General features: G+C 37.5%; 1 protein-coding gene across 1 annotated transcript; it reads left to right on the top strand.

Moving 5' to 3' along the window:
• Nucleotides 1–297: 297 nt before the first annotated feature.
• Nucleotides 298–2,314, top strand: LOC149187541 (F-box/kelch-repeat protein At1g80440-like). Its single transcript, XM_089412840.1, has 2 exons — nucleotides 298–436; nucleotides 981–2,314. The coding sequence occupies exon 2, from the start codon at nucleotides 1,021–1,023 to the stop codon at nucleotides 2,089–2,091; it is 1,071 nt and encodes a 356-aa protein (XP_089268966.1). The 5' UTR covers nucleotides 298–436; nucleotides 981–1,020; the 3' UTR covers nucleotides 2,092–2,314.
• Nucleotides 2,315–16,844: the final 14,530 nt, after the last annotated feature.

The raw sequence follows: 16,844 nt of genomic DNA, 5'->3' as shown, positions 1-16,844 counted from the left end.
GGGAGACCAATTTTTAATTCATCAATATGATGATTTTAAGATACCTGTGAATACATTAAAAAGTGGATTCACAGAATTATCCAATCAATTTGTCAATTTAATGATAAAAATATAAATAGAATGATTTTAAAATAATTTATATATCAAAGTTGAGAAAAAAAAATACCCATCCAATTTAACCTTGCGTACGTCGGTTTTTTAGCAGTCAGGACGGGATTTCTTGCGTACATCCGCTTTTTAGCAGTCAGGACGGGATTTCAAATCCTACAGTAAATAGGATTTGCCCCTTTGATTGCATCGGGAATCTTTAAAAAATCGGCTTTTTCATAACATCGAAAATAAATACAAATTCACCACAATTTAAAAGGAAAACGACGGCAGATCTAAAGTTAAGATAATCTGCGGTAACTGCAAAGGGTCGACCACACGCTCAGAGGTTCTTGCACAGACTCTCCTTTTCCTTCATTTCTGTATATATACGCTCGCGCTTTCGCATTATGCTATGTATTCAGAAGCTTTTTCTAACCAGAAAATTTCAGTTGTTTACCCATACTTTTTTGCAGTATTAAACCTCACAAAATTTCAGTTGTTTATCCCAACTTTCCTATACTATTAAATCGGCAGCAGCTTTTTCTAACTCAGAAAATTTCAGTTGTTTACCATTATTTTTTTACAGTATTAAATCTCAGAAATTTCAGTTGTTTATCCCAACTTTCTTATACTATTAAATCGTTCTGGGAATAGAGTAACGTTTATGAATCCCTTTGATTTAACAGGGTCTTCCTTTCTGTTTAGGGGAATTAGAAGCTAGTAGTCTAACTAGCCAGAGGAATTGCGGGGAAAGTTATTGAAATTCGGGTCATATTTAGAGAAAATCAAATCCAAGATATAGTTGTTAAACTTCAAAATTTTAGATGTCTTAAATTTTCCCACATTTCTGACAACTTTTGGCCATCCTGACAATTCCTCTGCCTCTTTAGGTGCCTCTTTAGGTCTGGTAGGTAGGTGTTTGCCGAGTCAATGGAGGTTTTCATTCCTAACCTTCCGGACGAAATCGGTCGAGAGTGCCTGCTCAGAGTGACTTACAACTCACATGATATCCTCAGAGCTGTTTGCAGAAGCTGGAAGGATATGCTGAGTAGCCCCCGGTTCTATGAGGACAGAAAGATCTCTGGTGCTAGCGAGAAGTTGATATGTTTGATTCAGGCAATTTCTGAAGGGAAGTTAGCGGAACGTAAGCGACTGGGAACGCCCGCTTATGGGCTAACTCTATACAACCCTCTGCAGGGTTCCTGGGATAGCCTCCCTTCAATTCCCCTGTTTTCCCATGGTGTTCCCCTCTTCTGTCACTGTGTTTGGGTAAATCAGAAAGTGGTTATGATCGGCGGATGGCATCCCTCCCACTGGGAGGCAATGAACTCTGTTTTTATCTATGACTTCTCTTCCCGCATATGGCGCAGGGGAGCCGATATGCCCAGGGTTCGATCCTTCTTCGCTTGCTCTGTTTCCCCTGGTGGGCTTATCTATGTTGCCGGAGGACATGATGAGAATAAAAACGCTTTGTTGGCTGCAGAGGCTTACGATGTGGAAGAAGACAAGTGGGAAATTCTGCCTCCCATGAGCCAAGAGCGAGACGAATGCCATGGAGTCTTTATTGACGGAAAATTCACTGTGATAAGCGGATATGCCACAGAGTCGCAGGGTCGATTCGACAGGAGTGCGGAAGTATTCGATCCCAGTACAGGCGTTTGGAGCAGAGTGGAGAATATGTGGAGTATCGAGGGATGCCCCAGGTCCTGTGTAGCTGCTTTGGGGCATTTGTACTTCTTCCATAAGAAACAAGTGATGACCTATAATAGTGGGGAGAACGTTTGGGAAGTTGTGGCGTTTCTACCCGAATGTATGAATGTTGCTACCTGCGCCACAGTGTGGTGTGACAAGATTTTTGTGAGCGGTTCTGCAAACAGTGTGGGTGAGCAGGTGTGTTATATGCTAGAGAGGAAGGAAGGAAACTCCACAAGGTGGGTTCCCATTGAGAGGCCGCATGATTTTGTGGGATTTGTTCAGTCTGCAATAACTGTAGAGGTGTGAGCAAAATTAGTTTAGTGTCATAGGTCTTGGAATTTATTAACTAGCAAATGGGGCATCATGTGAAGAGCAGGGGGTTTCAATGTAGTGGGATACTACTCCACATTCTACGGGGATCTGAATAGGGTTTCTGGAAGCCCATATTGTAAAATATGTATGCCCATTGCCATGTATTTCTCTCACATGGGCACTCTGCAGTTTATTAAATATATTTCCTTTCCATGCATCAGGGCTCTTACTTGGAAGTAAGCAGAGTTTTGTAAAATAAAATTTTGTTTCTTTGAAAGTAAGCCTGATGCATTCAGTATGATAAGAATAATTTTGATAACATGACTGTTATAAAAATTTCCAGGAAAGAAAAATCGAACATATTTTCATTAGAGAAAAAACAGGTAACATCACCGTACGTGTCTGGTTGATTGCAAAGTGTGCTGTAATGCAGGTTATGATCCAGAGAATAAGTTTGTAGAAGCAAAAGATTTTTTCAAAGTTGTGCATCAAAATGAGACACTATGAAGAATAGGTTTAATGGAAAAAAAAATTATTAACTAACTGTGATATTTAGTTAAATCTGTTGTTTTGAAGTTTCTTTAGATTTAGTTGAGTTTAAAACATTTATAAAAATAAGAATAAAAAATATCATATATGTTTTCACTCTCACTCTCTCAATTTCTATACGTAAATTTTAAATCTAGAACAAATACTAAACTCCACAAAAATCAAATAATCCATAGTTCATCAATTTTTCTAATCATATACATGAGAAACATGTCAATTACAACGCTTTCTGATTGTATCCACGACAGCGCCATCGACTTTAAAATATGAAAGGGCGGAAAAAAGGGCGTGCCGTGCTTTGAGAAAATGCTGAGTCCTTGCTTCGAACGTAATAGTTTTATGATCCACGTAATAGTCTACTCTTCGTTGCTCGCTAAAATTAAAAGATAAGAGTTTGATTTTAAAAATTTTAAATGCCACGAACATCATTTTCTATTATGCATAGAAGTTGATGTGACAAATTTCATTGATTTGAGGATAATCGTCAAATTAAAATTATTAAATATAAAATTTATATTGAAATTATGATCCAATTAAAACTATTAATATTATAACTATATATAAATAAATTATTAATATTATAATTATATATAAATAAATTATTAATATATAAAATTATTAGAAAGTAATATATAACGTTTCAGGTTCTCAAAGGTTTTTTTTTCAGAAGGAAAAAAAGCACTATATTATATTGAGGCAATATATAAAAGATGTTCTGATGGATCTCATAGAAAGATCGCTTGTGCATTCAGCATGATATCTGTAACGCCTCGCAGGTTCGTGCGAAGGCGCGCGCTCCTCCAACTCACGAAAATGACTAAGTGTCGAATCACCATCGCACTTGGGCGCGCGAGTTATGGGCGTGCGAAGCCATGTTTATATGCGATGGATGATGGGCGATGAACATAACCAAGCCGACGGTGAAAAACGAAGCCAAGGGGCATTCATTGTTATGATTTGAAGGGTCGGCCAGGAGACAACGCACAAGGCAGTGTGCGTATATATTGGTGAGACCTGCAGTTCATTTGGGCATCGATCAATCTTCGCTCTTGCTCAAACGCACAAGGAAGAGTGCGCAGAAAAGAAGAGCGCAGGGGTAAAACGACGAACGGTTGGATGAGCCCGCCGAGTCGGGCATAGTTCCAGGTGTGAGTCGGTTGTGTGGTGCAGTCGGTCGCCACCACACGGTGATATATCTTGTTGTGTGTTGTGGTTCGGCGGTGGGTTCGTGCACGGGTGTGCCCGCCCGCCCAACGACACAAGAGGTGTATGTTATATGTTATAAGTTGTATTTTGGTGGAGTCCTGGCAGACCGCCGTGTGCTCTTGCACGGGCGGGCGCCCTCCCGTTTATGGAACGCCGGTTGAGCGCGGCTCCCGGTCATGTAACTTCGCATATATAATAAAAAGATTGATTATTATTATTATTGCCGAGTTGATTTTATCATTCTTATATTGTTAATGGATTCCGCACATTAATAATATGAATTCATGTTTATTATGAATTGTTGAAGGCGTAGTTCGTAAAGTTAACTAACGGTGAACAAGTTATTAACTTAGGCAGTGCCACACCCGCTCAATTAAACGAAAAAAGAATTGGGGGCATGACGGTTGGTATCAGAGGAGCTGATTCGGGTATTGAAGCTGCTACACAACTTCACTGAAGTGAAGTTGGTATTAGAGCAGGTCTGAAGACTTGGAGAAGTCTTGCAGGAAGCTGGGTGAAGCAAGTGTGTGTACACTTGGAAGTTGATGACAGGTGATATTGAGGCTTGGACAAGGTTCAGGTGTTGAAGCATATGAAGGTAGTTTCAAGACTCAGTTTGAGTAGGGTTGCTCGTGACAGTGACAAGGGTACTTGCAGGTGAAGGAAGCCGTTTCACACGAAGTGGAACAAGGGCTGGTTCATGGTTGCAGGGAACTTGGTGAAGCTGGTAAAGGTTGGAACCGGGTATCGTAGAGTTGGGCAGGCGGTACTACGTGCTGGTCATACGATTTGGGCACTTGTCAGGTGGGCAAGTGGGACTGCGTGTGGGCAGGTACACACGGTTTGGGCATCTGTGGACCAAACGAAGTACGAACCGGGGAAGACGAAGTACAAGGCATGGCAAGTTTGGGAGAAGGTGAAGGGAAGCTCTTGCTTACCTTATACAAGTTGAAAAGGTTGAAGGAAGAGAACCCCCGGATCCGAAAAGAACTTGAAGTCTTGGAGAAGAATGTTGAAGGAGAGCTTCTTCAACTTGGTTGGACAATGGAGCAAGGTGAAGTTGCAGATTGTGCTATCAAGGAAGAGGAAGTGATGATGATTGAAGATGTTGCAGACATGACCATGATGGAGGATGAACTTGAAATTGATCAAGTTGGACCAGGATCGTGCAGTTTGCGAGTATGGATGGATGAGGATACTCATATGGAGGAACCTCATGACAATGATGATGAAGTAAGTATTGACACTTGTGTTTCATTTGGGCATTTGGTGGATGGATCATATGCAGGGAAGGGCAAAGCCAGTTTTCCAATGCTAGGGAGGATCTTACCATGGGTGTCTATGATGAGACCTTGTATGGAGAAGCAAGGATTGTTGATTGTTGCAGGACTTGTTGGGGTTGTTTGTGACCTTATGGTAGAAGGTACAAGGGCCCGTGACAAGGGAGGAACGTGATGATCGTTGTGGAGGATTGGGTCATGCTTTAGCCACTTTGGCTAAGTGCCCGGCATGACTCATGGACAGGTTGAGGAGGGCACACATTTGATGATGCTTGGGTGGACTTCTCATCGCCGAGACCAAGAGATAGTCTTGGTGGAACCTTCAGTGGGGGAGCTATGATGGAAGGGACTTATGATGATGATATGGTTGGGTGACCGAGTTCACTAGACCGAAGATTGCAAACTTGGATGAGGATGGCCGATGGTTGTGATGAGTCTACTTGGTTGGACTACATGGGCAACTTAGTCATGGACATCAGGTTGGAGACATGAAGCATGGCAGTCTTATGCGGGGACATTATGTGGAGCACTTGTAGAGGTGTCACTTATGGGAATCCAAGGAGGAGTGCTAAGGCAGGAATGTTGTGCAGATGGATTTGCTAGTGTGACATGGAGACTTATTACTTATGAGCCTATGGAGAGGTTATACACTCTTGTGCAACAAGACCATGGACTTGGATGGAGTTGTGAGCAGACTATGGAGCATTCCTACTACATGGAGAGCTGAGGCATCTTGCAGGGACCTTTGGGCCGAGACTTGTATGCTTGTTAGGGTGTTGGTTGGGGATGACTTATGGAGCTCATGATGACATGAGTTTGTTGTGACTTTGGGGGACTTCATACATGGTGGACTTAGAAGATCTGATGCATTGAGGAGCTGAGGTCAGGGACTTTGATGCATGTGTATACTTTCAAGTACATGCATGGGTGTGACTTGAAAGAGTGACTTGATGTGGACGATCGATATGAGACACTTTGGAGTGATGGAGTTACGATGATGATGATGCCTTGGTGGCAACACTTGGGGCATGAGTTGAGCCGAGACTCAACTACTTTTTGACACATGGGAGCTGATTGATCTATGATCATGGGCAGTACATGGATAGATGAGGTAGGTGTATACTTGTTTCTATGGAGGCTTGAGGGTTGACACATTGCAAATGTGATGGAGGTAGCTTCATGGACTTGGATGTGGCATATCGAGAGTTGGAGTTTGATGAGATGGTCTCTTCATATGGAGGAGGCACACATATGGATGATGTTGGGATAGATGTGGCTGACTTCATGTAGCACATTGACACCAAACATCATGGATGACATGTTGCAGTTGAGATGAGGATTACTTCATGGACCTGAGCATGGTCTACTTATATGGATGGATTCTTGATCGAGTTCAGGATGTGACAGGATGCTTTGAGGAACGACTGATGGTGGCATGAGGATGTGCATTCTCATGGTTTGGGCGTGACAGTTGGATTAGCTACCCAACTAGTTCAGGCATGAGGGCTAGCAGTGTGCAGAGATGTGTTAGCATTTGTTGGAGTATCATGGCAGCGGTTCACATGAGGACGACACATGATGAGGTCGACACGATATGTTGCAGTAAGCATGTAGCTTGAGATGGAGGGACCATCCTTCCACGATGGAGCAGCATGTGGAGATTGTGACATAATGGTTGATGATCATGGATTGAGATGACTTCCGATAGATGACATATTGTTGAGATGAGATGTTGGCACATGGTTGAGGTGTGTTAGCACTTGTTGACATATCATGGGCAGTTTGCACATGGTGGTGATGACATGATGGAGTTTGACACATTGTTGCAGTGGACATGTAGCTTGAATTGGAGGGATCAACCTTCCATGGTGGAGAGCAGCATGAGGAGATTGTGACAGGGTGGTCGATGATCATGGACATCTGATATATGACATACCTTGGTATGTGGTCTTAGTGACAGATGGTTACCAAGACGAGACATGGTGGAGATGTGGTTCTACATATGTTGCGATGATGATTGCAGTATGTGGAGGAGTTGACATCATGGGCATTGATGATCTTGGTAGATGGCTACCGAGATGGTATGTTGTCGAGGACGACAATGATTTCCAGTGGGGGAGAATGTAACGCCTCGCAGGTTCGTGCGAAGGCGCGCGCTCCTCCAACTCACGAAAATGACTAAGTGTCGAATCACCATCGCACTTGGGCGCGCAAGTTATGGGCGTGCGAAGCCATGTTTATATGCGATGGATGATGGGCGATGAAGATAACCAAGCCGACGGTGAAAAACGAAGGCAAGGGGCATTCATTGTTATGATTTGAAGGGTCGGCCAGGAGACAACGCACAAGGCAGTGTGCGTATATATTGGTGAGACCTGTAGTTCATTTGGGCATCGATCAATCTTCGCTCTTTCTCAAACGCACAAGGAAGAGTGCGCAGAAAAGAAGAGCGCAGGGGTAAAACGACGAATGGTTGGATGAGCCCGCCGAGTCGGGCATAGTTCCGGGTGTGAGTCGGTTGTGTGGTGCGGTCGGTCGCCACCACACGGTGATATATCTTGTTGTGTGTTGTGGTTCGGCGGTGGGTTCGTGCACGGGTGCGCCCGCCCGCCCAACGACACAAGAGGTGTATGTTATATGTTGTAAGTTGTATTTTGGTGGAGTCTTGGCAGACCGCCGTGCGCTCTTGCACGGGCGGGCGCCCTCCCGTTTATGGAACGCCGGTTGAGCGCGGCTCCCGGTCATGTAACTTCGCATATATAATAAAAAGATTGATTATTATTATTATTGCCGAGTTGATTTTATCATTCTTATATTGTTAATGGATTCCGCACATTAATAATATGAATTCATGTTTATTATGAATTGTTGAAGGCGTAGTTCGTAAAGTTAACTAACGGTGAACAAGTTATTAACTTAGGCGGTGCCGCACCCGCTCAATTAAACGAAAAAAGAATTGGGGGCATGACAATATCAGTCAGAGACCTAAAACAACAAATACTTAATAGACACAATACAAGATGTTCTGATGGATCTCAAAGGTTATGTCTATTATGTATTCATTATCTATAATAATGTAATGATCTTCTCACTTCGCATGATAATTGTTAACACGATTTCCTCGCTTCGTGCACTAATGTCCTTAGCATAAAATTTGTCCACTTTTGTTGTTGCAGGCCGATATTTTGTATATTGTCCAAGTTAAGTCTATTTTGTATGACATTCTTTTGTTGGTATCATATACTTTTTTTTGTTATTTAAGGGAGAGATTTGTGATTATTAATATTAAAAATATAAAGGGAGAAAAATTACACAATACAAATTATTCTTATATTGAAAATAAAAATTATATATATAGGATACAAATGACTGACTTAACAAATCTAGATTTTAAGAAAATGAATCTATGACTAGGATATGACACAACAACAACTCATACACATGGGAAACAACTACATATAGAATAACACCTCAATTGACAATTTGTAATACACATGACATGGAAGCATTACTTCCAATAATTAATGCTTTCTTAATCAACACAAACAATATATTAATGAGAGAATAATACTAGTTACAACTAGTTGGTTTTCTTATTTTTTTTATTTGTGTTTTTTATTTATATTTTAAATTTTGAGTTATTTTATAACCAAAGATAATACAATTTTACAATTTTATCACATAGTGAAATTGTTAACAAGAAATTTTCTTTCTTTCCTGATTGAGATGCTTATTTATCCGAACTTCAATAGAGATAGGCTTCTTCTAATTATATTAGTTTTGAAAATAAGGTTAATGTCAATAATTTGAGAGATCAAAAATATCAATCTAAATTCATGTTATTATTTTCAATTTTATGAGATATATTTATGCCATTTTTTAAGAGTGAGGATTACTGCTCACTAGGTTAAGGATTTTAGTACATCCACAAAAAGCAGAAAGCAATTCACACTTAGTGTCAAAATATTGGTATAAAAATAGGGTTGTAATCAATAATAGAGTTTATTAAAAATAATATCAGCCATAAAAAAAATGAGTAAAAATAATATCAATTATAAATAGAGTTCACTAATTGATTTAATTCAATTTTTAATATTGTAATTTTGTTTATTACTAATAAAATTACAAACAATTAAAAAAAATCATAATATAGATATAATATTAAAATAAATTTAAATAACAAATTTATATTTATAATCATCTTACATAATTAATAAATATATAGGCCTCGAGTATACTGTAAAATTGCTTCTACTTGGCTAAGAGCTCGTCTTCCTCAGACGTAATGAAACATGTTACCCAAGACCCAGAGGCATCTAGTAGGAGTGGAACCCTGCTCTCTTACGGACCACCAGCGGGTTATTACAGGTGGCGTAGTTTTCCTATTTAACAGTGATGAGTCAAATCAGCAAGGATAGCAGCTAGAGATGGCTGTCCTCATTGTTGATTTGACACCTAAGTTGATAAGTTTTTCCACTTTGAAAAAAATTAATAAATATATATCAATATTAATAAATTTAATTAAACAAATATATAATTAAAATAACAATATTAAATAAAATTCACTTACCATATAAATTAAATTAAAAAAATGACCATTTTATACATATAATGAGAAAGATCGGAGCATCCCGTGCGTGTCACTATAGCTGGTTGACCACCGATTATGATGTGATGCGATGCGATGCATATTTATTTAGAGGAATAGGTTATGCATCAGCAAAAGATTTTTTCAACGTTGCCCATCAAAATGAAATGGGTGTCCATTCTTTTAACCTCATAAGATCCGTAGGTATCCAATTTGCATGGGAATGGGTTCCTCGTTTGATGTGATATATAAATCCATGGAGATAATTATCTCTCATTGTTACCTTTTTACCATAGAGGTAAAATTTAATTTTATTATAATTTTTTATCATTTAAATTCAAAGAAAGATAGTTTTGATTGTTACTCTTTTACCATAGAGGTAAAATTTAATTTTATTATAATTTTTTATCATTTAAATTCAAAGAAAGATAGTTTTGATGTTGAATAATAGCATACCTATTCTCTAATAAAATGTTGTTTTATATGAGATTTAGCTAAGTTCAAAAAATTTATAGGATAATTTTTTTATAAAAACAATTTAAGTTTAAAACAAATATTTTTCATAAATATTTTTAATTATATACATATATATACATGAGAAACGCATGCGAGTGCATGATGTAATTGTCGGGGCAATCGGTTTGTACGCCTCTGGCCGAGTTCGATATTGAATTACGTAAAAATGCGGTAGCGTATTTTGTCCCATATGGCTATAATTTAATAGTTTCGATGTGACAGTTGTTAAAATTTCTTACACTCATATGTAAAAAAAATACCCATAATACTTCTGAAACAAAACTAGCCCCTCCCATTTTGTAAATATATACATGAGAAACACATCGCAATTAGAAAGCGAATTACAACGCTTTCTGATTGTGTCCTCCACAACGCCATCGACATGAAAGCATGAAACGTGTAAAAATGGGCGAGCCGTGCGTTGTGGGAAAATGTTGATATTTCGCTTGGGACGGAATAGTTTTATGCTTTTTTTTAATATCTAAAGGTTGAGCTAAATCTTTTTTTCTTCATCCCTTTAAAATTTTATTCCCCGCCGTGCCGTGATTGTGATTGTAGGTTTTGTGTTTAGCGTCAAATTAAGTTGATCCTACGATTTGGTTATGTAATCAAATTTCACATTACGAAGAATTTTCTTTTTTCTCAACGGGGATTGGGATTTTTTTTAATGTTAATTTTTACAGATGTTTTTTAATGGGAATTTTATAAAATTTAGATTTTTTTAATCGTGTTAGATGTTGATAGCAAGTATATGAGAATCTAGTTATAAAAACGAAAGGATAATATTATTGGTAACCTTGAGACAAATTAGAAACGAGAAAATAAGAGACTAATTGAGGTAGAAACAAGAGAGACAAAAGCCTAAAAATAAATTGAGACCAAAGACATTTATTTGAATTCACATTATATATTATAATTTATAGTTATTTTTACTAAGTTTAAATGTTCATATTATATTATGTTATTTCACAACATTTTTACTATATTGGTCTAGAGAGTGTTTATTGTGCAACCATGGGAGAGTGCCTATTGTGCAACCATGGGATCATTTCATGGATTATCAATACCACATGCCTAAAAAACCATAACTGATTTCACAATAATAAAAAATTTATATTTATTTTATTTTAATTTACTTTTATAACATTCTTTTAATTAAATTGAAAAACAAAAAATGCTTAACTAGATTTGAAATAAATCTTAAACCTCTATGTAATATTAAAACTATTTTATCAATATTCCATAAAGTTAAATCTCTATCATCAATCTATTAATTATCGATAAATAAATTAAATTTATCAAAGAACTATTCCAAACTAGACATTCCTATAGTGTAATAACCCTCTAGGAGAAATTATCAATGCTTGCTAGGTTGGTGTTCCTTAGTGCATGCACAAAAAACAAAAAGTAGCCCCCCCTTAGTTTCAGTTTACTAGCCCAAAAATGGAATTGGAGTAAATAGTATTTATAGGATTAGTGATAAATGAGTGAAAATTGTAAAAATAAATCACACATGCCACTCGACCCTAGAAAGAGAACTAAACTCCAAAATTAAGATTAAGTATTAGGGGATAAGGTTTCCAAGAATAAACGGATAGGAAGAGAAGTGTGCACAAGTGTAGGGGGAGAAGATAAGGAAGGGTGCACTAGGTGTCATGTCATAACCATGTCACTCTCTAGTCATTTCCATGTCCTTTTTACATGTCATAAAGTAGAAACTAGTATATAAAATCATCTTAAACATTAGGGAAAGTGCATGTACTGCAACGTCCCCCCTAAACCACATCTATGGCATGCACAATAAATGGGCCATAACAATTTTTAGTATGTTAGGTACTAATATATAAAATATAGATAAAAGCATGATAAAATATGAGGTAAAGAGGAAAATCTAGTGCGAAGAAAAACCTCTCTCAAAACATAACACCTATTACATCAATTGCTATGAGCATTGAAGGAATCACACAAAGTCAATTTGATGTCATCTTTGTCCTAATTGGGCTTCTAATTAGGGGGAAGAGGAACGATATCCCAAGTGTGGTCTTGGATGTCGAAATTAGGTTCTTGTTTTTTTGCATGTGACTAAGGATCAAATGTTGAAATCATGTCAAAAAACATGGGAAGTAATGGCTCTGTTGTAGTGAGTTTGTGGCCTCTCAGATTTTTCCTACCAACAACAAATAATCCTAAAGACATTTGATGAATATCTAATGATCCTCCCTCTTTAGGTTGGAGACTGGCCATCTCTAACGATAGGATGACATTGCTTATGTTTGATATTATCTATGTAGGAATAAAAACATTGCAATAATAATATCCTTTAATTGATGATAAGCCAAATTATAGATAAAAAAATGTTTTAAGAAAATATAGGTGGCAAGGCTTATAATATATGAAATTCATTAAATAAATAAATCTTTATTGACTAAAATATAAATTATAAATATGCATCATGATCTATGCATAACTTGATCGTTGGGAATGAGATTAAAGTTAGAATAAAAATGAAAGAGAAATAAGAAAGGTTAGAACATGTTGACGTATATATATTCAATTGAAATGTGTAGTAAAATCATACGGTATCATGTCTCTATATCATTTCAGTCTACAACAAATAAATTATAATTTCGGCTTAATTTTTTTTTAAATAGTATATATTTCAGAAATATTAATTCAAATTATGGATGAAGGATTAATAATATGATCGTGTCATATCATCCTTAATCATTCATGTATGCCATTAAATGTTTCATCTCCAAAGCTCACCATCCCTCTCTCTCATTTTTTTACATCCTTTTTGTATTTATGGGAGTTGGTTTCTATTCAATTTCCATAACCTCTCATAACAAAAACCATCATATTAAAACTAATTACATTAATGGCTTCACATAATTTAACGAAGTAAATCATTTCTTTGTAATTTCTTCCAACCTAGTCTTTCTACCTAACATGTTTTAAAATATTGGATGATTGTATTGTTTGTCATCCATCTCAGTTCTTTAAGAGTGGAAAGTGGATGACTCAACTCACGAAAACATTTTTATCAGCAAGACCCAGTTTGGAAAAATAGGGTCTGAAACCTTCCATGATCATTTTGAGGCATCAAATGATGTTTTTTGGTGGTAAAAATTTTCCACTTTAGCACTGCACCTTTTCTTTCTATTTTACACACAGAGAACTTTCTAGTGACACAAGAATCATGTTAGTTAGAGTCTATATGCAAAAGTTATGTCACTCAAAAGTTGATCTTCATGTTTTCACCATAATAGTTTGAGAGGATGCCATGCCGCCCTCATTATTCATGAAAAAGGGACTAGTTGTTGGAAGGTTGGCATTTTTAGGATGATAGATGGCATAAAGTGTGTTCTCATTAATGTCAAATGGGCTAACATCATAGGGTCTTTGAAATTGATGTGCATGTTGTGTTTAGTTCGAGGAGAGTCTTATGGTTGCTATGGTGGTAGGGTAGCCCAAGCTTTGAAGAAATTTTGTTTCCTGAGGATATTAGCTCAAATTCCCCTCAAAGTGGCATAGTTGGATATTGTTTAGAAAGATATTTCCAATGATATGCTAAAGTTTTAATTTGGCCTCAAGAGTGAAAGTCATGGCCAGTCAAAGTTAGTAGGCCAAAAGTCAACCTAGCGACCTGGCCATGAATCCTAGTAGTCCAGTCAACATGAAATGATGCTTGAGTATAGGTGGTAGAATGGTGTTGGTAGCATTAAGCTCAGGAGGTATAGTAGAGAGGCCCCACTGGACAACTTATCCCAAAGGTCCAACCCCCAAAGAACTATGGTGCAACACATATAAAAAAGTCTAGGAAAAAAGAGTGTCAAGACATGTTGGCATCGTGGTGGTTATTACAGGTCATCCCGACAACTTCATAATTGGTCAGATTATGTGGCACATGGTTTCATAGGGACACCTACCCATGGAAGAAATAGCCCTCAGGAGAAACGCCGAAGAAATTTCTTGGAGAGACACCTTGAGTTATCTTCAAGATTTATAGTAAGTAACAGAGGCAAGTAATTAACTTGAATCAAGTGGTTTTTACATTAAATTTTAATGAATAAATTTGGAGGAAAACCAAGGTCGAGATCACTATTCATATGTACCAAGGAAAAAATGGATGAATGGGAATGAGACACCTGACACGATTTGATTGGTCAAAGGAGATACGATGGGGTCATATTATCATTATGATGTGACCCAATTGGAGCATGACATGTGGCATGCATATTTGACAATTTTTGGTGGCCAAGTGGGCAAAAAATGGGTGACATGTGGCATCCTTATATAGGTGGCACATAGGTCACCAGTAAGGACATGTTGGAGTACACGTGGCATTATTTTAAAGGGGACATACCACCTTGGATGAAACTCTCCTGGGAAGAAATATATGACGTAAAATATTCTTGGAAGAAACAAATATCTGAAGATATTCATCTCAAAATTAAACAATATTGGGAGTTACAAAGTGGTTCACAAGTAGAAACTTGTCAATATTGGTGGCAGATGATGGAGGTGAGAGATAGAAAGGCAAGTCAACAAGTGACGCTAATAGTTTCATTCTGAGAGCACATGGTGGACAAGTAATCCTAGTGGAAATATGATTGGTTTGTTTGTTAGGTGGTGGTCCCCATGAGACAAATCACCTCAGAAGAAACAAAATATCAAAATAAACATTCCTTGCAATAATCGAAGGCGCTCCACTGATTTTTTTCCAAGAAATAATGTTCAAGAAATAAGCAATAGGACACATTTATATGAGGATTTGAAGACCATGGGTGCACAATTTTTGTGAACAGAGGTTAAGCCCTTAAGGCTATGGTGCAAAGGGGCCCAATAGGCAGTCTAGCAATGGATTTGTGTGTTAATGCGGTCAAAGTCTTATGGTCCTATTTCATTAAGAAACATCATGAGTATGTATTGAAAAAGTGTTAAGGATTAAGATTTATGGGCCTATGTTTCATCGAAGCTTGAACGGGTCAGAAACTTTAGCTTAGCTTCTTTTTATTTGGAAGTTATCCCAAATTGGATGCCTGACATATAGGATTTAATATGCTTGAACTAGTCAACAACTATATTGGAAAATTGGTGTCAATGGTAAATTGGATTCAACGAAAACTACAAAAGAAAAATGTATCAAGGTAGCAAGGAACATGATTAAACTAAATTAATTAATGCAACCTAGCTCAAAAAATAAGAAGTAAAACTTACTACTTGAATTGAATGTGATTGCAGGTAATTAAGAAGGAAGGAAACAAAGAAGGTAAAGGGGACCATGGTATGCAATAGAGTATTAAGGGAAAACATACCAAGAGCTCTAACATTCCATGTTGAAGTACATCTTGAGTGTTGGAGAGCCATTCTATATGTACATATATAATTTAATGGACAAATTACTTGATTATACAAGTGGAATAAGAATTAATTCTCAACATTGGAAAACCTCTTGTGTCCATTCCAAAAATCAATATAGCAATAGTGACTGAATAATGTTATGTAATAGAAGAATAGATAGTCTTACAAGAGTACACCCGAGTAGTGTAATTGACGTAGGCTATAACATCATTCCCTGTGTTGAAGAGGAACAAAACTATGGAATGGAAGTGAAAAAGTGAGGTGAGTAGAATTGGTGTGCATACTCTGCGAGAGGGTGTGTGTTGTTGTGAAGGCTAGGTGAGTGTGAGGAATGAAAATGTCTTAGAGTTGTTGAGTGCTAATTGTATGTGGGCCAAGTGAAGAAAATAGAGAGTTTTTGTAGAGTGGATAGAATGAGGAGAAGGCTGAGTGTATTCTGCTGAGAATTGAGGGCCAAGGTGATGAACGTGTTAGATACCTATACCAATAGGTTTCATATTTCATGATTGACAAGGGAAAGTCCAAATATGCTCTGCTTTGATGTCACAAAGATCCCATATTTCCTAGACAACAAAAGGTGTGTAAAGTGTTTCAATATTGATCACCCTGGTTCAATTTTGATGGATGATTCAACAGTTTAATCTGGATCATGCCATGTTTTCAATTTTCAGTTATAGAATAGAGAAAGGAGTCTGTCCAAACTGTTTAATCTTGGCAGACAAGCAGTTCAGGTAGAGAAGAAAAGGCTCCCAACAGCTTAATCTGGGACCTTGGAGGAAATAAGGGTAGAAGTAGATAGAAATAACAAAGAAAAAGCCAAAGAAAAGAAAAGGCAAGTAAGGGTCTGCAAGTTCAAGTGCACCCTCCAAGAAGAAATAAAAAATGCTAGGCAAAATAGTTGGGTAGGTAGTGGTGGTTGCAGAAAAGGCTACTTTCACCATTGCAGGCGTGGTGACTATGATTACCAAGGCAAAGTCTATCAAGTGACAAGGTGGGCATATTCATCAAGTTGCAGCAAGGACCATGACTAATTTCCCTCATTCCCCTCCAATTTCATTTCTAACATTCCCCCATCAGCTAAGATTCATGGAAAAGACTAAGGTTTCATGGTGGTTCTTAATCTTTAGAAGCCACATTTCTTGTCTAAAAATCTTTTCATTTTGATCTACTCTCAAAACCAAGTTTGTTTCACATAAACTTAAATGGTTTCCCCTCCACTTACCCCCTCATCCATATTAACTCTA

Source organism: Pinus tabuliformis, chromosome 3_1 (genome assembly GCF_031772625.1).
Source record: "Pinus tabuliformis cultivar Carrire ecotype Pingquan chromosome 3_1, CPIR1, whole genome shotgun sequence".
NCBI classification, from domain to species: domain Eukaryota; kingdom Viridiplantae; phylum Streptophyta; class Pinopsida; order Pinales; family Pinaceae; genus Pinus; species Pinus tabuliformis.
This window is presented reverse-complemented; position numbering and strand designations above follow the sequence as displayed.